Source organism: Moschus berezovskii, chromosome 17 (assembly GCF_049115385.1).
Source record: "Moschus berezovskii isolate FMDL1 chromosome 17, NW_MosBer_1.0, whole genome shotgun sequence".
In the NCBI taxonomy this organism is placed as follows: domain Eukaryota; kingdom Metazoa; phylum Chordata; class Mammalia; order Artiodactyla; family Moschidae; genus Moschus; species Moschus berezovskii.
This window is the reverse complement of record NC_142476.1, coordinates 60,762,760-60,786,279: the sequence shown is the minus strand read 5'-3', so window position 1 is coordinate 60,786,279 and position 23,520 is coordinate 60,762,760. Positions and strand designations below refer to the sequence as shown.

The 23,520-nt window shown below is 47.6% G+C and overlaps 1 protein-coding gene and 1 long non-coding RNA gene across 5 annotated transcripts in view; one reads left to right on the top strand and one right to left on the bottom strand.

Annotated features, from left to right (window-relative positions):
• Positions 1 to 2,606: 2,606 nt before the first annotated feature.
• LOC129551612 (uncharacterized) lies at positions 2,607 to 10,796 on the top strand. 2 transcript variants are annotated; one of them, XR_008685108.2, is made up of 5 exons: positions 2,607 to 2,856; positions 3,341 to 3,486; positions 4,682 to 4,846; positions 9,011 to 9,071; positions 10,662 to 10,796. It is a non-coding gene; the product is annotated as an uncharacterized LOC129551612 (long non-coding RNA). The 2 variants fall into 2 exon arrangements; XR_016039638.1 differs by lacking the exon at positions 4,682 to 4,846.
• Positions 6,661 to 23,520, bottom strand: part of KIF26B (kinesin family member 26B) — a 531,529-nt gene continuing 514,669 nt past the window's right edge. For all 3 annotated transcript variants that reach the window (XM_055419734.2, XM_055419735.2, XM_088845508.1), the window contains 3 exons: positions 17,930 to 18,132; positions 17,316 to 17,466; positions 6,661 to 13,794 (listed from right to left, as the gene is read on the bottom strand). In XM_055419734.2, the coding sequence (XP_055275709.2) occupies positions 13,646 to 13,794; positions 17,316 to 17,466; positions 17,930 to 18,132 (503 nt within the window). In that variant the 3' untranslated portion in view covers positions 6,661 to 13,645. The remainder of the gene's footprint in view (positions 13,795 to 17,315; positions 17,467 to 17,929; positions 18,133 to 23,520) is intronic.

Below are 23,520 nucleotides of genomic sequence, written 5' to 3'. Positions count from 1 at the left end.
TTGCTTTTGCATTGCTGCGAGTGTCTTATTCTACCAGTATGGGGGGACCGGACTCAGGGCATAACAACCGGAGGAGGAAATGGCAACCCTCTTCAGTATCTTTGCCTGGAGACTCTCACGGACAGAGGAGCCTAGTGAGCTACAGTCCATGGGATCGCACAGAGTCGGACGTGACTGAAGCCACTCAGCACACAGCTGAGTGAAGTGGAGAAAGATGGAGATGATGAAATTATTGCCTACCCCTGCCGCCTCAGATACAGCCACCAGGTGAAAACAGTTGGCAAAGGCGGGAAGACGGCGCGGGGGGTAAGCGGAAAAATCAGTTCAGGTTTTCAGGTGTCCAAAAAAGGAAACTCAAGAGGCAGGGCCAGGGGGCTGAGAGAGGCTGTGGAGAAGGTAAAACTGATCTCCCCTCAGTCTCTGAACCTTTCTTACCTCCAGCCCCCTCCACCTTTTTGCCTCGCCCTCGAGGGAGATCCAGCTTCTAAAACTAAGACATTTCCCTTCTCCTCCACAGTTAAAAAACTTTCCAGAAAGATCAGCAGCCTGAAGCTGGTGTGTCTTGGTAACCCAGCCCCGTTGCTCAAGCGGAGGGCAGCTGCACCGTCCCACGGGGTCTGGGTGACCAGCACCTCCGAGGGCGCCGAGGCACGCGGTGGATCGCCGTGCTCTGCAGCGCAGTCCCGGCCCCCAGCAGCCGCGCGTCCGCGTGCAGACTGCGGGCGCGGAGGATCGTCATCACTCTTCCCGGCCCCGACCCGCCCTTCGCCCGGCTCAGCCGGGACCCTGGCGCCGCGCGCCCTTCACTTCTGTGAACCGCGGCGGAGTCCCCGGCGGCCACACATTCGTTCAGCGCCGGGCTGCCTCTCCTCTGACAGGTACGTGCGCGTGCATAGTGCGGAATCGAGCCGTAATTCTTCACTTTTCACTTGTATTCGACAAAGACTCCATTACCACCTCTGCTTGCCCCGGGGGGCGGTGGCCGCAGGAGAATCGGGCTGCGCGGGCCAGGCAGCTCCCGCCACCGTCAAGAGAGGACTGCGCGTGCGCAGAGTGGCCTGGCCGCCCCGGGGGAGGCGCCTGCAGACCGTGCCCTCCTGGGCTGTTCCAGTACATTAAAGCGTTCTTTGTGAACGGGGGTTCCCGGGAGCTGCAGAGAACACCTCAGGGGTAGTAAGCTTCTGCAGCGAAGCCTGAAACCACCCGCCAGGAATGGCTAGCCAGCACGTGAAGGACTCAGAGCCACACAGCACAGTAATCAGTTTAAACCTCATCACCGGAATCAAACCAGGGGGCTCGTAAATTAATAGCTAAGGCATTTTGAAATTGTTTTTCTTAGTAATATTAGAGAGACTGAAGACATGTGGTCGACTTGAGAAACAAACTGAACCATCCTTTGTGGGGGGAGAGGGGGTGTACCTATATCCAGCAAGGCGTTTGGAGTGAGGCCTTGGGTCTGGGGTTCCACTTGATCCTGTGTCCCCATCGCTCAGGGAAGCGCTGGGAGCTATGCCCCCTGGAGCAGCTGCCTGCACTCCTCGGAGTGACTGAGGACGGGGAGCAGGCAGGGTCACAGGATGTTATGAACGTGGGACCAAAGAAAAGTTACACGTGCAGCAGAATGCCACCACCTGGGCCTTCATCAGTCATCCCACCTGGGAGCGGGGTTTGGGGAGTGGGGGACAGACAGCCCGTCTACATCCAGCAGGAGGAGGCCCCTGAGGGCTATAAACGAATGGACCAGTGCTGAATGAGGCCACTGGATCACAGGCACAGCCCGTGGGAGAAGTGAAAGCAGGTCTTTGTTCTAATTATTAAATGCCTGGCACTCTACTATCTTACCACCGGTGAGCATTAGCAGATTCTGACATCCTTCTGCATACAGTGTCTCCTTTCATTGTCAGAACCAGCCCGAGGGACATCGGCCACACATTCACTTCTACACAGACAAGGAATCTGAACCCAAAGATCTCCCTTGACCCCCCTCAAAGTTGAGTGCAGAATGCCGCTCTCAAACTAGCACCCAAGTTGGTGACTTCTTGGCTAGGAGTGAAGACACATGTCAGAATTCTCAGGGAAGTGTTCCCAAAGCGTGTATATTTATAATGTATATAAAAGTTCCTTTCTGAGAACGATGACCCAAACCCTTTGTACACTAACACTTGTGTGCCCGGCACTGTGCCAGACACTATGGGCCATAGAAAGATCTGCGCTTGGAAAAGTTGAAGAACCTGCCACCCACAGCATGCCAGTTTAGCATGAGGGTTATTTTGAACTAAAGGCACTTGAAAAACTGCAGATGTAAGTATGCTCTGATTTCCCCCTCTTATTCCTGAAAACAAGAGATATAACTCCCCTATGAAAGATGCCCTCCCAGTACCGGGGAGAAGAGAAATGTTCTTATCATCAGGATGGGGAGTCAAGGCTGAGAGAACACTGCACATAGAGCATTGTTAAAATAACTCATCTTCCTTTAGCCTACCCACATATTTTAGTTCTCTTTTCACAGCTGCCTCTCTTCAGCTGAGTTTAAAAGCATTTAGGCTTTGCCACTTCTTTGGATCTTCAATTTTTTTTTTAAATGAAGGCTCTCGTGGCCCATAAAGCTTATATTAAATAAATATGTATGTGTTTCTTCTGTAAATCTGCCTTGTGTCAATTTAATTCTAAGGTACCCAGAAGACCTAAGAAGGCTGGAGTTAAGTTTTGTCTCTGCTACACCTCCAGAGCCTGATACAGAGGCAGATACATTTGTCTTCCATCAGATACAAAGGAACGTATAAGGACTTGCTGCATCTTAGAGCAAGAAGGCATCCCACTTTGGAACTCCTTGATATACATTTGTGGGGTGAACAAGTAAGTGAGTCAATGAAGTAGGAATTTAGAGAGGAAGAGATGACTGTAAATGGGGCCATTGGAGGAGGCCTTTAAGTTGTTCAGGTCACTCTCCATGTGTATAAAAGGCACAATTGTAATGTTGGTTTAAAACATGGCTACTGTGTATAAAACACCTTGTAATCTTGGATTCCTCTCGGGAGGAATCACTTCTAGGGATTTATCCTGAGATTTGCCAGAGATGCAAAAAAGAGATTTATGTTCAATATGTTTATTGTAATTTATACCAAAAAAAAGTGGAAACGATTTGAAGGTCCAATAGCAAGGAACTGTAGTACCGAAATGATGGTCAATCCACCCGATGAAATATTCAGGAGCCGTTAAACATTAGTTGTAAGAACACATGTTCTTGACTGGGGAAATAAATGTGCGTTGTAGGGTTATTAGTGGTAGTAGTATTGGTCGCTCAATTGTGTCTGACATTTTGCAACATCATGGACTGTAGCCCACCAGGTTCCTCTGTCCATGGATTCTCCAGACAAGAATACTGGAGTGGATTGCCATTCCCTTCTCCAGAGGATCTTCCTGACCCAGGGATTGAACCTAGATCTCCTGCATCACAGGCAGCTTCTTTACTGTTTGAGCTACAGGGTAAGATTATTAAGGGGGAGGAAAGCAAATTTTGAAAAAGGGTTAAGTCTGTGATTATCCAGTATTTGTACAGGTGTTTTTGTGTGTCTATTATCACAGTGGTTCTCTGAAGTGTGATTAAAGATAATTTTTATTTTCTAATTCCAGCTTTTCAAAATCCTAGTTTTTTTTTTTTTTTTTTTAAGCCTTTTCTTGCTGGCTCTTCAGGGAACTTGGGGTTTGTGGATGGAGCTCTGTGGTTTGGCGGAAAGCCTTTATTTCGAGTTTTTTTTCCAAGCACACACAAGACAATGTAACATACACATCTGGACTTGGGACTGCTATGGAAGGAAGGTGCCCAAGGATGGGTAGATCGAGGGCAATTTAACAATTACAAACAAAAAAAAATAAGCAGGAGAGAGAGAGTGAAGTCACTCAGTCATGTTGGATTCTTTGTGACCCCATGAACTGTAGCCTGCCAGGCTCCTCCATCCATGGAATTTTCCAGGCAAGAATACTGGAGTGGGTTTCCATTTCCTTCTCCAGGGGATCTTCCTGACCCAGGTATCAAACCCAGGTTTCTGGCACTGCAGGCAGACTCTTTACCATCTGAGCCACCAGGGAAGCAACTCAAAAAATAAGTGGACAACACACTATTTACCCAGCACACAGGTGGACCGGGAGCTCCCAGAGCAACTTCCTCGGGTGACCTCCTGGTCACTTCCCCAGATGGAGAGGCCATGTTGGCTTGGGGGGACAATCTATCCCTCACTCCTAAACCCCTCAGGCTCCTGGATTATTTTCAGACTCTTGGTAAATTCAGGGAGAAGCCTTCTGAACAAGGGCTAGAGGACTCAGCTGAGTAGCCCTGGGGATGACAAGCCTTAGCAGGCAGGTTTAGGGCTGGGCCAGCCTGGAACCCCATGGGGAGTGAACTTCCACAGCAGAAATAAGGTGGCTTGCAGGGTGATCCATACTTTTCTTCTCTCCCTCCTTGTCTTCCCAGTCTTGGGCCCAAGAAGATTCTTTTGGAGGTGGGGTCTGGCCCAAGGTTCCAAACAGATGAAAAGGGGCATGTAGTGGGGGTTGGCAGGAGAAACCGTCACCCTACCTTGAGGGAAACTGTGTTTGCCTGTTTATAATGGGGTTTCTGTTTGCCAGCTGGTGTTGTCAATTTACTGAGTTCTTGGGAGGCTGGAGTCTGTTTTGTTTTCAGCCCCAGCAGTGTCTGAGACAAAGCAAGCACTGACTGAAGATTTGTTCCATGGTTACTTTGTAAATGGTGAGAAGGCATCCATGTGCTTGAATGCTACTCTTCTATCTCAAGGAGGCCTGAAGGCCAAGGCTACTCAGTGGTGGGGAAATCAAGGCTGTGTGTCTGGTAAGCAAGGGCTCCAGTTGGTGCCAATTGTAATTACGGACTTCATTCCCAAAGGGGCGTTTGCAGACCTTGTGTTCTTTTGTCAAAGAAGTCTGACATTTCCACACACTTCTGCCCAGGATTTTCCCGTTCCCTCTTCTTCCAAAGGTGATCCTTTCATCCATTCACTCATGCATTCAACTAGTATTGTTTGAGTACCACGTTTGAGACTCTGTTCTGGACCCCGGGGATATAGAAGAACAAGAGACACCCATTGGTGCTGGATGCACTGGTCACTGACAGGCCAATGTGTTTACATTCAAGTGCTCTGTCTGTTTACAAAGGTTTTCTGGAAACAAAACCTTCAACTGGAAGATCAGACATTGCAGTGGGCCCTAAGTGAGACAGGGCAGCATTTTCTCCATGCAGATGTAGGAATGGCCTGGTCTGCTGCTGCTGGAAGGCAGTGTCACCTTGCTTTGGTTTTTATGTCCTTCCAGTCCCCGTGTCTGCAGGAGTGTGCCACGGTCCCATGATAGAGTCATTATGTCCTCCCTGAGACCAAGGGACAGGATGGAAAGGATGAAAAACATAAGTTATGTTAATAACAATTTGGAGAGCTTAATGGTTTAGGCGTGCTGTGATTCATGGGGTCGCAAAGAGTCGGACATGACTGAGCGACTGAACTGAACTGAATGGTTTAGGAGACAAATCCAAGTAAGAACATGGGTTTCCCTGGTGGCTCACTGGTAAAGAATCCACCTGCCAATGCAGGCGAGGGCAGGTTCAATCTCTGGGTTTTGGGAAGATCCCCTGGAGTAGGAAATGGCAACCCACTCTAGGATCCTTGCCTGGGAAATCCCATGGACAGAGGAGCCTGGCGGGCTACAGTCCATGGGGTCATGAAAGAGTTGGACATGACTTAGTGACTAAATGACAAGTAAGATTACATGTTTGGTAGTCCTCCCTTGAGGGAAGAGCGAGGTGTTAGAAGCAGTTCTAGGTGCTGTCTTTATGGTCTCTCGACTCCCAGGGGATGGCCAGGGCTAGGTATCCCCTCCACCAGCTCTTCTATTGAAGGTATTTTGTCTAGAAAACCCTTATGGCTCCAGTCTTCTTAAGAACTTATGACTTCTGCTGCAGTGGCCCAAAGTGAGCCCACGAGGGACCAGTGTAGGATGTGGAGACAAGAGGAGGGTGGGGTGGATGGGAGCTGTGTGTGTCCAGGCTGGCTCAGTAAAGTAGGAGACATGGATTCAGAGCACGCCAGGAACAATGAGTGTGACTTGCTAGGAGTGGTTGCTGCCCTCTCTCTGACTGCGGAGCACTCATCCATTGGATGGATGAGGTAAAACCAGAGAGAAGTGTCTCATGCTGCCCAGGGGAATACCTTCAGTGGGAGGCACCAGACTGTTCTTGAGCATGGTGGACACCTAGGAGGCCTTCTTCCAGTTTCTGACCTGTTCCTGCTTTCTTACCTGAGTATACCCAGTTAGAGGTGAGACCATCACAGCTGTGACAAGGGGCTGTGTGTCCAGGCCCAAGCAGTCTTCATGACTGTCAAGGCCTCTATTCTGTACCAGCCCCAGAGGCACTGGACTGAGAGGGAGTCCCTAGGCCAACAAAGCTATCACCACATCAACACCTAACTTCTTGACACGTTTCATGAGTGATCACCAACCTGTGGACTTTCAGGGATTCAGGACTCAGCCCCACATCCACCCACCCCGCCTGAGCTTCTGAACTTGTTGGGGGCCAGTCCCACAGTGGGAGGAGACAGGCCTCATCCTAGGAAGGCCCTGGGGCCTGGGAGGAAGTCCTCAGCTAATGTGTTGCTCTAGTGAGATGCCCTTGCCCCGGACCTTGAATTGTTTACTCCTCTGTTCAGAAGGATAAACTGGAGAGAGGAATTCATGACTGAGTAGGAGAAAAGTGAACATTTAATGCCACCATAGGTTGATTATTTTTAAACACCAGATTCTTTTTTGACAACATTTTACACTTCATATGCCACAAAAAGTCAGAGATCGTAGCCAGCAAACAATGTCTTCACACTGGAAATGGCACACAGCTTAATGAAATCATGTCACCAGTTTTTGAGAACTATAACTTTCATTTCCAGACTGTTCTCCAGGTAGCCTGCTCACATTTTATCAAGATCAAGCCAACAGTTAACTCTTTTATCACTATGTGAAGGCCCATACACAAAACCAGCCTGTTTGCAAATAGGCTGCTGGGACCTACCCAAGTACAGAATAGTTGAATTTCTGACTTTTAACAAATTTTATTAAAAGCTTTTAACAGCAAACACTTGTAAACTAAGAACTTCATTTTTAAAATGGCACCAATCTTTTATCCAAATAGTGAATTTAACACAATGACATTAAATACCACCATTGAATTAAAAAAAAGATTTTATGAATTTGTTTATGAATTTGCTGTTTCTGACACAATAAATGCACTTGGGCAGGTCTTGTCTCCAATTTTCAAATTGGCCCATTTCTACAGATTAGCATATTTATATACACATACATACATGACTAGAGCTGAAGGAACCACAAAGATCATTTAGCACACTGCCTTCATTTTACAGATTAGAAAACTGTGTTCCAGAAAACTTGGGTAATATATCCAAGGCCATAGGACTATGGTCAAAACTGGAGTGCAAACTCAGGTTCTGTCCTATGTTCTTCCACCACGTCACATACCTTCTATACACACGCATCCGCACACGCCCCCGTGCACACACACACGTCAGTCCCTCGGTGTGGTGAGCGTCCACATATCACACACCCGGTACCACAGCACCTTGTTTGTGGGCAGAGTCCAAGATGCCGGACCCAGATCCCAGTTATGCCATAAAACTACTCTGTGAACTTGGGCCAGTCGTTGCCTATTGACTTCAGTTTCTTCATCTAAAATGATTATCCCCAGCTCCAATACAGAGCTTTCATCTCTTCAAAGCACTTCCCATACCTTTCTCTTTACACTATCCCAGAAGGGCAGCTAACATAACCCCTGATCTTCCACCGGCGAGCCACAGGCCCAGCAAAGTGAAGCGACTTGCCCAAGGTTGCATAGCACGTGAGGAAACCAGACCTGGAGAGCGGCTTCCTTACCCCAAGCTCAAGGCTTTTTCTCCTAGGTTTAGCTGCCTCTCAAATGAGACTACTGACCCCCCAGCCCCTCCCAGCCTCTCGGGGATCGAGGGAGGGGACAAGATGCCTTAAGTATTATGGGTTTTAAGACTCACTAAAGTGCTTTGGTTTCTCCAGAAAAGAACATGTACTCTCTCTCTATATCTCTCTCTCCAAGGTAAGGAATTTCAGGTTCCTTTCCCAAACCCCCTTCAGGAACACCGGGGATGCTGGGGTTTCTCAGGGAAATGTGGGAACTTCATACTCTCTGCACTTTTCAGAAATTTAGGGCAGGGCCAGCAGGAAGAGGCTGGATCCTCTCTCACTAAGGCCCATGGAGGCTGGTTTCCAAGTCCATTATCATCAAGTTCAAAAGGAAAGGATCTTTTCCCTTTCAGCTACTTACTTATTATAGAAACAAACTACATTTTGAACTAAGTCCTGTACTTTGAGGATTGGAGCCGAGTCCCTGTTCTCCTGATTGATTTCCCTTTCCTTCCTGGTACCTGTGTCTCTGTTAATGGAGCTTTCTAGAGTGAGGCAAACAAACAGCCATAGGCAGATCCACCAAACTTACACTTTGATGCATAGCACTTGGATAGCATTTCCAACCATTGATGTATAAGTAATATAAAACATGAGCAATGCTTCAAAACAACAGCCTGAGTTTACAAATAAATTATAACTTCTTCATAAAGTGAATATGACAATGTGGGGTGTTGGTGAGCAGTATGGGGAATAAAACAGTGAGCCTCTTTTGTTTTGAAGGTAATTTCTCTATCTATATAAAATAGATGTGCGTGGGCCCGCACTTCAGGACTCACCCTAATACTCATGCAGATGCTGGGAAATGCATTTAGAGAATATTAATGATATGCAGTGAAGCCTTGATACCACCTCAAGCACCACTATGTCTCTGATATTATGACATCATCTCTGGTTCTAAGGGGGAGCCACCCAAAAGCAGAATATGTTTGTTTAGGGATAGGATAAGTAGCTTCTAAAATTCTGCAAAAAACCTTTCTGTTTTTTTTTTTTTTTTGAGAAGATGAGCCTCTCCTCGATTGGGATGATGCTTTTATCTGGAAATGACAAACAGTTTGGAACAGGTATGTATTTTTTTCAGGAAGATTGTTAAGTGACACAATTTGCGAGATTTTACCCAGAAATGTTGACAGATCTTTGCTGGAGGAAGAGAAAGAGAGGTTAGAAGCCAAAGGAACACTATATTCTACCACCTTGTCCTCCCACTAACCCCCCACCCCCCAAAAAAAACTTAGACCATTTGCTGGCAGTTGTCAGTGAAACTGAGTGTCAGTTTTGATTCATTGGGCACAGAGAAAAGTGGGCTGCACGGCCTCCCTTAGGCAGTCATGCTTCAGTGTGGCAGTGCTGAAGAGTGTCCTCTATGAGGGAAGATGGGCAGTACTGCCTGGGTGGGGGCAGCAGTCAGGCCTCAGGACCTGTGCCAATGGATGGTATATCCAGCATCAACTTGGCAAGAATGGGGCTTTCAACATGTTTCTTATAGGCATGGTTTCAGGGTTTAAAATACATTGCCTTTAAAAGTGAGGAAACCTTTTACTATGTGCTCTAAGAGTGGGGCTAATATTCCAGTAGGAAAAGCACAATGAGTAAATTCATGAATTCTTCTGGTTTCCATTTTGAAATTAGCTCATCTTTAGTAATGTCTGTTATGGCCCAAACCCTTTATGGAAGAGGGAATTTAGACACATTCATCATATCGTTATTCGTGGTGGGAGCCTTGACTACACATCAGCAGTGGCCAACGACACAGACAACTGTGTGGAGAGAGCTTAACAAAAGCCCAGGCTCTTGCAAGCTCTACCTCCATCCCAAGAAACCCAGGTCAGACACCTGCTTTTGAATAGTAACGCCTGTGATAAAGGCTGACGGAGTAACCAAAATTCATGGTCAGCACCTGAAGCTCATAAACGGTCTCTTGCTCAAAATGAACAAAAATCTGAGAACCAGTATAAGATACATATGTATGTGTCAGACTATTTGAACCACAGCCCTGGATGGTTTCTGTGGCTACAGTGAAGTCACTGCCACCTTCCAGGAACACAGACTTCAAGTTTAAGACTAATTTATGACAAATGACCAGATTCCTGCCTGCTGAATTCCCCACTCTGGGCTGCATAGTGTTTTATCGCAGCTTTCTTCTCTCCCCAGTTTGGGATCTCTTGTATGAACCCCACCTGAGTCAAAACAGGACAGACCTCTGCTTCCGCATCTCAAGTTCCCCACCTTCAGAATAGCAATTGCAGAGAAAACAGACAGGGTGTTTCAATTTCAAGTCTGGAAGAGATGAAAGTTAGCAATAGCTTCCCCATGATGAAGAGGGGAATTCAAGGATGAGAAGATCAAAGGTGCCAGCTCTCAGGTGGGGCTTGAAAGCCCAGGATAAAGCAAACTCTCACTCTGTGGCAACATGAAACACCATCGTGATATGGATTTACTCCGAGGGAACAACATCACTATTCCCCTTTTGGGCTCTGAGTTTTGTGTTAATGCTTCCACCTCACACTGAGCTGAACTTTGGAGAGGGAAGATGATTTCAGACAAAGAATCAAGGCTTCTAAATGTTAATTTCAAGTAAATATTTTTCTGGGCCTTTCATTTGTGGATAATAAAATGGAATAATGGGTTCTTTAACATTCTCTTTGCCTTCCTAGGTTATCTGTCATCAAAACCACAAGGGGACCCGGACCATTTCACATTTGGTCATTGAATGAAGTTGTTCTTCAGTTACTGGAACTTCTGCACAACAGCTGATCAGCTGTACAATCAACTGATAGAACCAGAAACAATCACACGATAGCATAAAATTCATGATTTCTTCACAGAGTTCATCAATACAATGTTGTTTGTAGCTGACTTAGGTCAGAAAAGAAAAAAAAAGGAAAAAGTCAGAATGAATAGCCTCCATGCCAAGTTGTTCTGCTACACCATGGCCAACAGCAACCTGCAAGAAGTTCAGTGGTGTGGCATTTTAAGAGGCCAATCTGACTTGGCAAGAGAGCTCTTGGTTTTATTCAACCCTTTGCTATCTCACAAAGTTGTTACATATAAAGCAGGTTTAGGCAGGATGCAAACTGAAGGCCATTACCCCTAGGAAAGATTTCACTGATCAAGATTTGAAATTCCTGTAGATGTTTCTACTTAGTTTCATTCCAGAAAAGGCATGAGGGCCCCCTTGCTGGCCTGTTAAGGAACTCAGCTCAGTGAAGTAAACTGTGGGGAAGATATGGCCAGGGCAAAAGCTAAGGACACTGATTACTAATCAAGTGTGCATGTTTCCAACAAAGAGAAAGATACCTTTGACAGTCAAAGACTTTCCATGAAATGGTATATTTAAAGACAGCAACCAAAGGGATGCCAAGTGGAAAACCCAAACAAATTCAACAGATTGACATCTCTTGGGGTCCAGACATTTCCATTAGGCTGCTTTTTAACAAGTTCATTTACGCAAGTGCAGAGACCAGAGCACACCCAGCCCCAGAACCATGGGGCTGCCCTGCAGAATGGGGTTAGGGTGGGGGAGGCCTGCCTCTCCCAAGGTGACTTGTTAAACTGGAGGGGGAAACCATCCATTCTGGAGTAACATTTCACCATATTTTAGCCCGTGTTAGCTATCAGATGGAGCACAGCTTCTGTGTGCATGATGCCATACAAGCGAGTTTGAATCAAACATAAAGTCAGACAGAAGCTGGCTCCTAGTCTAGGGGGTTGTCTGTGCCCTGTTCTGATCAGTAAAGGGCTGCACTATGAAGCTCACAAGACTTCGGTTCCCACTTAACTGAGTTCAACTGAGCTTTGCCAGTTGCTTAGCCAGGTATGCTGGGCTGCATGTGTACAAAGGAGCATTGACAAAGAAATGCAATTGTTCTTTTTCCTTGGGGAGCAGTTGGGGCTGAGGAGTCAGTTACCCAGGACTGCCTCACCTGGAAATAAATTCATGAAGTTATGCTGCATTTGAGGTAAAAAAGAACAATACTCTGGAAAATCCTGGGCACCTCTATCGATGGCCTGGCTAGAGAGGCCTGGGAGAAGGCCCTGACTGGAAGGTAGGCAAACACCCTGCTGTTGCACAGCTCTTATTAGATAATCCCTGGACCACTCTATGCTCTGGGTTTCCATCACTAAAATGGGTATACTAATCCCTAAGGGAATTGTGGCAGAGATGGACATCTCAATTTGAGAATAAAGTCCAAAGTTCCTGGAGTCAAGCCTTGTACACCCACATGCATGAAACCCTGGGCCCCACTGGTGTGTGATGTATGACAGGAAACCTTTCTCTGCCTTCAGGTGTCAAGGTTGAGCAGACAGGCCGGGTCCTTTCTTGGTATGGAGGCTTTCATTCAAATAGACTGGAACTTCTTGCATTAAACAGCACTCTGGACAACAGAAAAGTTGGGTAACCCCGCTTCCCCCCCATCCTTCCTTGTTCTGGACCAATACTACTTCTGTCTCGGAGCATCTGCAAGTCCAAGAAGGTCTTCAGACTGGGAAAAATCCTCTGCTCTAATAAACTTGCAAAACTGGGGAACAAAAAATATGGCTCCGTTGAACTGGTTCAAGTGTTCTTTAAATCCAGAATCTTTGGAATAAAAATGAATATGAAAAATGTGGTTGAGGACCCCAGCTTCGTGGGTAAAGGAACCAGTCTCACGTGCCTCAGGACTTGTAAAGAGTTGGATGTGACTGAGTAACTGAACTGAACTGACGTGCCTCAGGACTTGGAGGGGAAACTATTCAGCACAAACATCCCACTCAAAGGGTAAGGAGGGCCAGGGTCATAGAGGCCCCTTTCCCCCTGAAGACACACCTGTTTCTCTCAAGCTCACACGCACCTGCTCCATAATCGACCTCCAAGTCTGCCCTCTGACCCTGCCACTGGGGGGAGGTGGCAATGAGCATCACCTGCGGTTCCAACTGTCCCTGGAAACACACTGGCTCGGGCCCAGAAGTCTCTAGCTTCTGTTTGAGTGGCCTTCCCAGCAGAACCATAGCAGACAGTTAACATTTATTCATATGCAATACTGATTAGGAAAAAGCTCTACAAACACAACTTACTTAGAAATAGCAAGTCAGAAATAGGCTGAAACACCAAGAGAAAACGAGCTGTAAATACATTGCAAAAATGTGTTTGATTTTTTTGTCCATGTTGTTTTCATCTTGACTAGCACCATCTGTACACAAGAAAGTATGAACATAAACGTTTGGATAATAACAAAGATTTGCAAGGCACTTAATCAGTCATTCGGGGAAACATGTTGCTGTTTTGTTTTAGCTTTCCACAACAATCCCACGTCCACTCTCGCCCTTTCTCACAACCCAGGAGAAGAGGGAGGTCTCTTTTGCCAGCAGTTCTTATGTACAAACAAGTTCTTCAAAGGTCCTCAAAGTGCTTTTTCAGTCTCACGGGGGCTTCCACGTCCCTTGGGCTTCCCATCATTCGCTCCTCTCCTGTGTGTCTTATGTCTGCACCGTCCCTACAGAAAACAAAAGAAAAACTCGCCTTCCGCTCCACGCTCACTCCAGACTTGCCACCAACCTTCGTCCTCCTTCCGTGGTCTCTGAGCGGCGCCGGCACTAAGGGCCGGCCCAGCGCGGCTGCCTGCGGCTGGGGAGCGAGGGCCGGGCCGGGCGGCTCCCGTCAGCGGCGCCGGGAGGTGATGTCGAAGCAGGTGATCATCATGAGGTGCGCCTTGCAGAAGTTGACGCGGCTCTCCAGGCGCTCCGTCACGCACTCCAGCGCTTCCAGGTACTCCAGGGAATCCAGCTCCAGAACCTGCTCCAAGTCAACTGCAAAGAAGAAGAAGCCCGATGGGGACGCGCCGCCCGCGGGGAAGGGTGACCAGACGGCTCAGCCCCGAGGCTGCTGCGCCTGCACCCGGAGGTCTTAGCCCCGCCGTGCCCTCGACCCTCTGTAGCTCTCAAGTCGGGAACAGAACCCTTTGCTGTACTGTACTGGGGCGCTCCATTCTAATGATAACACTAGATCCCCGACATTTAATTGAGGCTCTGTGTGTGTGCTAAGTTGCTTCAGTCCTATCGACTCTTTGCTACCCTATGGACTATAGCCCACCAGGCTTCTCTGTCGATGGAATTTTTCAGGCAGGAATACTGAAGTGGATTGCCAGTTCCTTCTCCAGGGGATCTTCCCCATCCAGGGATCTGAACCCTGCGGTTTCTCAGTGGTAAAGAGCCCACCTGCAATTCAGGAGACATTAGAGATGAGGGTTCAATCCCTGGGTCGGGAACCCACTCCAGCCTTCTTGCTTGGAGGCTCCTAACAGGCTACTGTCCATAGGGTCACAAAGAGTTGAACAACTTAGCATGCACACGCATGTTAATAACTAGATTCTTAGACTCACAGACACAGAGAACAGACTTGTATTTGCTAAGGGGCAGGGCGGTGAGGGAGGGAACTGGGAGTCTGGGATTAGCAGATGCAAAGTATTATATATAGGATGAATAAACAGGAAGATTCTACTGTATAGCACAGGGAATTCTATTCAATATCTTGTGATTAAGCCATATGGAAAAAACATAGACATGTATATATATATATAAATGTATATATAAATACATATATGTGTGCATGCAACTGAATTATCTTGCTATACTGCAGAAATTAGCACCACATTGTAAATCAACTATACGTTGATGAAAAATAATTATAATTCTTTGCTCAGAAGACAAGCAAGATTTAGGACCCAGATTCTGTCCCTAAAGTTCAGACCTGCACAGAGTTAAAAGTCTGTTTCCTTCAGTTCCTCAAGGGCAATTATATGAGGCCACCTCTCCCGCGCCACTGGCTACTAGTTGGTCCAGTTGTGACTGGGTAGGGTGGTGGGCTGCTGCAGAGTGTCCAGCATGGGGAAGACAGGTGTGGACAGCAGCCAGGGCAGTGGGGTGACCCTGGAATCCAAGGCAGACCTGTACTTGACTCCCAAGAAGGTCACACCTGACCTTCGCTGGCACAGGGTCCTTAAAAGTAACACGAGAGTCATCCCTAGTCTACCTACTTTCCTAACTAGAGTTGTTACGGAGATTAGAACCAAAAGAAATGATGAATGTGAATGTGGTTTGAGAACTGTAACGAGCTATCAGAAAATCTGAGGTGGAAATCAGGGCTGACTTCTTTTGAAGGGGAGTTAACAGAGTTCAGAGAAGGGATGTGTCCTGTTCAGGGTTACATAGTTTATAAGGACAGGGGCTCGGAATAAGGTGGAGGCTCCTGAATACTAGTCTAAAACAAAAAAACCCTCCATAGCTACATCAGGTTATGTTATTGGATCCCCTTGAAAGTGGCATCAGAATTACGAAATTTGAAAAAAAAAATGGATCCCCGCACATATATTTCTATGCTAACACCCTGTCTATTATCCAGGGAATAGTCAGCATACAGCCTTATTGATTTTTTTTGGTCATTCTTGATTTTAATTCATCTTGAAGGGCCAATCTCTGTGCTTCTCCTTTCATGTGGCTTTCTGTTCATTACCTTTCTCAGCATAAAAAAAAAAAAATCACTGATTCCTGACAAGAACAAAGACAAGAAGGAAGCAATTGTTTCCTGGAAGCATCTACATTTGTACCAATGTTTAAGCAGCTCACTTCCTGGAAAAGTGTGACTTTGTAAGATGAAGACAATTGTCAAGGCTGCCTCAGGCATAAACAGCTCTCAAAAATGTTAATGAAAGGATAAAAAAGGAAGAAGAGGAGCTGCTGAATGGGTGCCCCTGGGATTCTGAAGTGCCAGAGGATTCATGGAAGAAGGAAAAGGGTGTATACAGGTGGGAGAGACCAGCATTAGGCTCCATGTTTATGCCATGGCCAGACTTCAGCTAATGTCCTTTCTCGTGTCTTGTCTGCCCCATCACAGCTGAGAGGGAAATACCCTGGAGAGCAGGAGTTTGTGTCTCAGTCAGGATTTCTAACAAGGGGCCCCCCTTGGTGCATCAGGCAACCAGGCACTGAGGAAATCAAATTCCTCAGCCCTTTGAGAACTGCTATTTTCATTAACTCTGATAATACAAACACTAATTACTACTAAATACTGAGCTTTCATCACAGGCAGGCAGTTAACTAGCACTTGACCGACAGTAGCTCATTCACTCTCCCAACAGCTCTATGAGATGGGCAAACCATTCTGTTTCCCATCTGATGGTTAAGGAAATCAAGGCTCAGAGAGGTTAAGTGTCTTATCCAGGTCTCACAGCCACACCCAGAGTGGCTCTGCATAACTGTGGCTGACACCACAGATGGTATAACTCAACATGATAAGATGCATCATGATAACTGGGCCCAGTGTCCTGTCCTCCTATTGGTTTGTTTAATCCTCATATTCATGGGTGATGTTATTAGCGCATCGTTATGGAAAGGAAGCCACCTAAAGACATGCTGTGAAAGTGGCAGGGCACAGCTAGGAGGCTGGCAAATTCTGTCCTTTTCTCTTTGCTCAGCATCATTTCACCCAGTATTTTTCTTAAATCTCAGCTCCAGACTCTGACTGTCATGCTCCCTGCACTGACCTGGGAATGCTGGGAAGAGGTGCTGTGACCTTCAGGGGTCAGTCATGAAGAGAGGGAGACACAAGGAAAAGCTGGTGAGTGCGGGACAGGAAAGGAGGGAAAGGAATTCTAGTGGAAGTAACGCATTTTATTCCAGAGGCTAAGTTGTCCTGCATTGGGCCCCATATCATTGAAACAGTTGGGACCAGATCTGAGCTTTATTTTGTGGTAAATGGAATGGTTAGGAACAAATAAATGAGAGACAATTGAATCCATCTTTCAAAGAGAGCAAAATTGCTCTGAATTGTTACTAGATGGTCGCTGTCATCCTGGGCTTTCTATTAAATGGAAATAACACTGCGAATGTTATTCTTTTCACTCAAAAATGTTTTTTTTTTTTTTGCTTTCTGGGTTCTTTGTGAGGCTTTTCTAGGATTGCACATTCTACCCTATTAAGAGCTCTATAAATTCTTGTCTGTTTCAGGCTAGATATGCAATGTGATTTTGTGGCCTGGGAGCAGATTTGTAATATAGCCTTCATGTCTGGGTGATCGTCCACCACATGCAGGGGGGAGAAAAAAATATCTCATTTTCAGGTGCTCTGGACTGAAACACATAAGAAATAATCTGGCAAGAGCAATGGTCACCACCCCGCTGCCCCCTCCTCCCCATCTGCTCCCAGAAGAGTGGGATTGAGCTCAGGGAAGCTGTCTCCAGCCGCTGGGCAGGGGTGGGGTTCAGACAGCGTCTGTGCCCCTCGGCCTGGTCTGTTTAGTGGGTGAACCCAGGAGTCGCAGTGATGGGCCTTACATTCACTGAGCCACTTGTTAGGGTCCAACATCAGATACTGTTTGGTCGTTTCCAGCTCCTTCATCAGCCATTCGTACTTGGCTCGGACCTCCGCGATTCTCTGCTGGCGATGCTCCAGAATTTTCAGTTTTGCATTAAAACACATGACCTCCTAGGACGCAGATGAGAAGGAGATGGTGGTGGGGGGGCGAAGAGGGGAGGAAACGGGGACCTTCAGATCCAATCCAGCCCACGCAACCTCTTCTGGAAAGGAATACTTCTGCTTCTAATCCATGCAAGGAGGGCGAAGGGGGCTCAGCTCTGACGCCCATGCACAGGACAGGACTACCACAGGCTTATCCCAAATTTAGAAGGCGATTGGCATCCCAAGCTGGAGCCAGAAAAGCCCAGAGGGCTCACCAGTTCTCCCAGTCTTTGAACCTTCCATGTCTCCAGCTGGAGAAATAGGCGGCTCTCCCTAGCAGCTGGGTGCACAGGCCTGGCTGCTTGCCAGAGCCCTTGCCTCCTCCCCGCGTGGAAGCCAATGGTCTCCGGGGCCTGCGCCCCATCTCAAGCGCTGCCCCTGGGGGGTCGACAAGGGGACCTGCGGGGGGCACGGGGTGGGGGAGGCTCACCTTGCTGCTGCCCCCTCGTCGCCGCTGCAGCCGCTCCACGTCGTCGATTTCGTAGACTTTAATCTCAAAAGGTTCTCCGAGGCCCCTCTGGGTGCTGCGCAAGGGGCCGTCCACCCAGCGAACGCCCGCGCTATTGGTAGGTTTTCTCACTGGGGAGGGGGTGTCAAGGGACAGCGCCGGGATGAGCCTCCGTCTCTGGGAACCTAGGCAGGGAATTGAGTCCACAGATCATAATTTAGAATTTATTTTGAACATATTTTTTAATGCTGGGGTGGGGGCATGACAGCCTGCCCCCTCCCCACCACCCTACTCTGCCTGCAGCATAGCTGTGTTTGAAATGCTCTGACCTCCCCCCACCTCAGCATCCACTCCCTTTCACTGGTACTTGCCTTCATCCCCACAAGTTCAAGCCCCACCCCCACCGGTGGTCTCCCCCTTAAAACTCAACAGGCTGGACGACACTAGAACTGACAGCCACTCTGTGGCTGTACCCTCAGCATGGGCACGTGTTAGCATGAAATCAGAGCTGTTCAGTGTTAGGGGAAAATAGATGCTAACATTGGATATTGTAGTAGGAGGAGTTTATTTGCTTCTAACAACATTGGAATCAGCACTGCTCATGCCAGGCCCTACTGGACATACTCTACATGCTTTGATGGAGACCGCTAGCTGTCCCCCAATACCTGCCCTCCTCTTCAAGCTCAGCAAGAGACCCCAAGTGGGAGTTGGGTGCACAGGGTACCAGGGATACCCTGTGTAGTACATGTGACTTAAGCTCCACCAGTGCAATAGAAGTGCCCTTTCAACAGCTATAATAGAAAGTGTCCTGAAAAGGTGAGGTCTGCCCTGCTTGTCCTCTCTCCTTTGTCTCAGATGGAATATGGCCTGCGGCCTGGTCCATGACGTGAAGTTTGTAAATAACAGATAAACAAGACAAGGAGCCAGGATTCCTGGTACCCAGGAGACCTTCATATGATCGCCTATGCAGATTTTTTCTTTTTAAAAAAGATTTACTTTTTCTAGAGAAGGTTTAGGTTGACTGCTAAATTAAGAGGAAGGTACAGTGAGTTCCCATATACCATCGGGCCCCACAGACCCACAGCCTCCCCCACCATCAACATCCCCATTACAGAGGTACATGTGTTAGCGCTGATGAACGTGCACTGACACGTTGTTATGCATATGAACACCCGGAGTCCATAGTTTACATCAGCGTTCACTCTTGGTGTTTACGGCCTATGGCTTGGATAAATGTGTAACGATATGTATCTACCATGACAGTATCACATAGAATATGTACACAGACTTTTACATGATACTGCTAAGCTGCTAAGTCACTTCAGTCGTGTCCGACTCTATGCGACCCCATAGACAGTAGCCCACCAGGCTCCGCCATCTCTGGGATTCTCTAGGGAAGAACACTGGAGTGGGCTGCCATTTCCTTCTCCAATGCATGAAAGTGAAAAGTGAAAGTGAAGTCGCTCAGTCGTATCCGACTCTTCATGACCCCATGGACTGCAGCCTACCAGGCTCCTTCCCAAAGGATGGGTTATGATTAAACACTACAGAATGTGGCACATATTAGGCTGTAGTGACTGAGGATGGACAGATGGGGTGGTGCTGCAGACCAGGATGAAGACCACAGGCAGGGATGGTGATATCTCAGGATGCTGTCACTGCCTGTATTCTGCTTCATGGTCACGATTTTACCTGTATTGTGTTTGTTAAACATTGTATATTTTACCCCTAGTCTGAGTGGAGGGAATCTGTTTGTGAACTGGGGAACCAACGGTAGCCTCCCTGTGAAATGAGTTTGATTGCTGGGTCTGCAGCGAGATGCCTCTGTCATCCTTGGGACTTCCTTGAAAAATTGACCTGGTAAGCATCTGGCTCCAAAGTTTGCCCACCTCTTAGATTCTTGATACTCTTTAGCTGCCGGTGTCTGCATTGCATTTGTGGTATTCAGTTGCAGTGCCCTTCTATATCTGGGACCCCAGAGATATCTGGGAAGAGGGGTGGACCAACATTATAAGGGTCGAGCAGAATATGTAGGGGTGGGGTTCACTGTTATGCCATTTAAGATGGCTGCCCTCTTGCTTTCTATGCATCCCCTGCTTAACCAATCCCGGCTTCATTCACATGACTATCCAATCCTCTTAATTCTAGGGCTTAATCAATCCCTGGTAACCAATGAGACTACCTGACATCAATTGCACCTATAAATGGTAGCCTCCTTCTCCCCCAGGTAGTGAAAACTGCTGCCATGTCCTGCCTGCTGCACAAGGTTGGGTGTCACTCTAGGACCCTTTGTGTAAGATCCCCTGTCCCTAAACCACTGATGTCTCTGTTGCTATCTCCCAGCTCTTTCTTCGGTCTGGGCCAACTACAAGGTTTGCGGGCCTGTGGGGTGCAGCCCAACACATACCATGCAGATTTGAGCCCTAAGAGGCAGGTCTGTAAAGGATTATAAAAAGCAATCACTAAAGGACTGTCAGGACAGGAGGCCCCAATGCACCAAGCACCACTTATTTTGGTGACTGGTGACATGAGTGAGTGAAACCGTGGCCTGGCTTCTGTGGATGGGGTCTAATCTTTTCACCCACATATGAAGTGGATCTAGCCTTCTGCTTTGGGTGACTACCAGGTTTGTCCCCCTGACTCTGGCCCCTCTCCTGGTAGGAGGCTGTAGACCTGGCCTCCCGGTAGGGAAGCCTGGTGCTGCCTCAAACAGCTGCATCTCCTGAGGCACACACCCACCTGGCACCTTCTTTCGCCAGGACCAGACATTAGGAAGCTTGCTTTCTCCTGGAAGGAGGATGGTTGGGAAACAACACCATCCCAACAGGTATATCTTGAAGCTGAAGGGAGCCTGATCTAATTTAACTCAGAATGGATATGTGCGCCCTCCTGCATCTGAGGGAAGACAATGGAGTCTGTGGGAAGCCTTGGCTAGCTGCATATAAAGTCTGAGCTGATTCTTTGAGATAGAATGTGTGTCTGTGCCCAGTTACTCAGTAGTGTCTGACTCTTTGCAACCCCATGAACTGTAGCCCACCGGGCTCCTCTGCACATAAAATTCTTCAGGCAAGAATACTGGATTGGGTTGCCAGTCCCTTCTCCAGTGGCTCTTCCCAACCCAGGGATTGAACCCAGGTCTCCTGCATTATAGGCATATTCTTTATCACCTGAGCTACTAGAATGGACCTCATTAAAGTCAGATTTGATTCCAAATAGGAAAATGAGTACATCAAGGTTGTGTATTGTCACCCTGCTTATTTAACTTATACGCAGAGTACATCATGAGGAACGCTGGGCTGGAAGAAGCACAAGCTGGAAACAAGATTGCTGGGAGAAATATCAATCACCTCAGATATGCAGATGACACCACCCTTATGGCAGAAAGTGAAGAGGAAGTAAAAAGCCCCTTGAAGAAAGTGAAAGAGGAGAGTGAAAAAGTTGGCTTAAAGCTCAACATTCAGAAAACTAAGATCATGGCATCTGGTCCCATCACTTCATGGGAAATAGATACGGAAACAGTGGAAACAGTGTCAGACTTCATTTTTTGGGCTCCAAAATCACTGCGGATGCTGATTGCAGCCATGAAATTAAAAGACGCTTACTCCTTGGAAGGAAAGTTATGACCAACCTAGATAGCACATTAAAAAGCAGAGATATTACTTTGCCAACCAAGGTCCATCTAGTCAAGGTATGGCTTTTCCCACGGTCATGTATGGATGTGAGAGTTGGACTGTGAAGAAAGCTGATCGCTGAAGAATTGATGCTTTTGAACTGTGGTGCTGGAGAAGACTCTTGAGAGTCCCTTGGACTGCAAGGAGATCCAACCAGTCCATTCTAAAGGAGATCAATCCTGGGTGTTCATTGGAAGGACTGATGCTAAAGCTGAAATTCCAATACTTTGGCCACCTCATGCGACGAGTTGACTCATTGGAAAAGACTCTGATGCTGGGAGGGATTGGGGGCAGGAGGAGAAGGGGATGACAGAGAATGAGATGGCTGGATGGCATCACCAACTCGATGGACATGGGTTTGAGTGAACTCTGGGAGTTGGTGATAGACAGGGAGGCCTGGCGTGCTGTGATTCATGGAGTCGCAAAGAGTCAGACACGACTGAGCGACTGAACTGAACTGAACTGAACTGAAGGAGGGCCAAAGAACGTACACACCATGATATGGCAGCCCTGGGAATATGAAGGATACAAAGCACTGAGAGTTTTCTGGAGGCCCCGGAAGATGGGCCATATTGGTCAGTGGGCTGCTGTTGGGGGAAGCGCTGGTCCTTACAGCACCACCCCTGCGGTGTTTGGGGAACTCTGGAGGAGTGAGTGCCCTCTCTCCCCCACGCTCCCTCCATCTTCCTCCCAGATTCCAGTTGGTTCTGCTTGTTGCATGCTGGGCCAGTGTGGCCTGTGTGACGTGATGACCCTTCCAAAGAGAAAGATACTGTACTTTTCTCAAACTTCAAGAGATCTGATGACTGCTAAGAAAAGCTTAAAATATCACAAGCTCAGAGAGAAAAAGAGCCAGAACTCTCTGAAACAGAACCAGGGGGCCAAAGCACAGGATAGCCTTCTCACCAACCTAGGGAGCTGGGAACGTGAAAGCCACTACGTGTAGCTCCAGATGGTGGCAGGGGCGGTGGTGCAGCGCTCAGGGCAGCACGTGCCTGTTCAGAGTGCGGGTGAGCGGTCTTTCCTTCAGGAGACAACGAGGGACTCTAAACACAAAGTTAACTTTCCCTACAGAGCATACTCTCTCCTCTAGGCTCCGTTGGTTTCACATCAAATCTCATTTTGGGGGGCCAGATCTTTATCTTGTGTATGTATGCATGTGCAAACACACATGCATACACACACACACATACACTAACTTATGAAACTAGGAAGTGTCAACCACTGAAGTAAATATCTGTCTCCCTTACAATGGAAATGAACCATCCGGTAGTTTGGGTTTTTTTTTTTTTTTAATTGGTCTGATCATGCCAGCTGACTCTGAGCAAGCGGTTCTGCCTTTGGGGCTCAGCTCCTGTGAGACATGGCTGCTGCAGAACATGCATGGAGGCCAAAGAACACCGAGCATCAGTGGGAAGATGCTCAGCTCTCAGAGACAAGGAGAGTCTGAGCATCCTTCAGGTGGAGACTTGGCCCTCGTTCCTCAGGCTGCAAACACTTGTGGTGGGACTCTTGTAAGCCCTATTTTCTCAGCTGGATAATATATACTGAGCCCCTAGGGAGGTATATGTATGGGCATTGTACATGCTGCAAGTGCTAAGTCGCTTCCGTCATGCCCAACTCTTTGCGACCCTATGGACTGTAGTCTGCCAAGCTCCTCTGTCCATGGGGATTCTCCAGATAAGAATAATGGAGTAGGTTGCCATGCTGTCCTCCAGGGGATCTTCCTGACCCAGGGCTTGAACCCATGTCTCCTGTGGCTCCTGTACTGCAGGTGGATTCTTTACCACTAGCACCATCTGGGAAGCTATATGGGCATCTCAGTGCACCCATCGCACTGGGTGCATGGGTCCAGACATTTCTGGGATGACTCTAAGGATCTGTTCATGAGAAAAAGGGGAG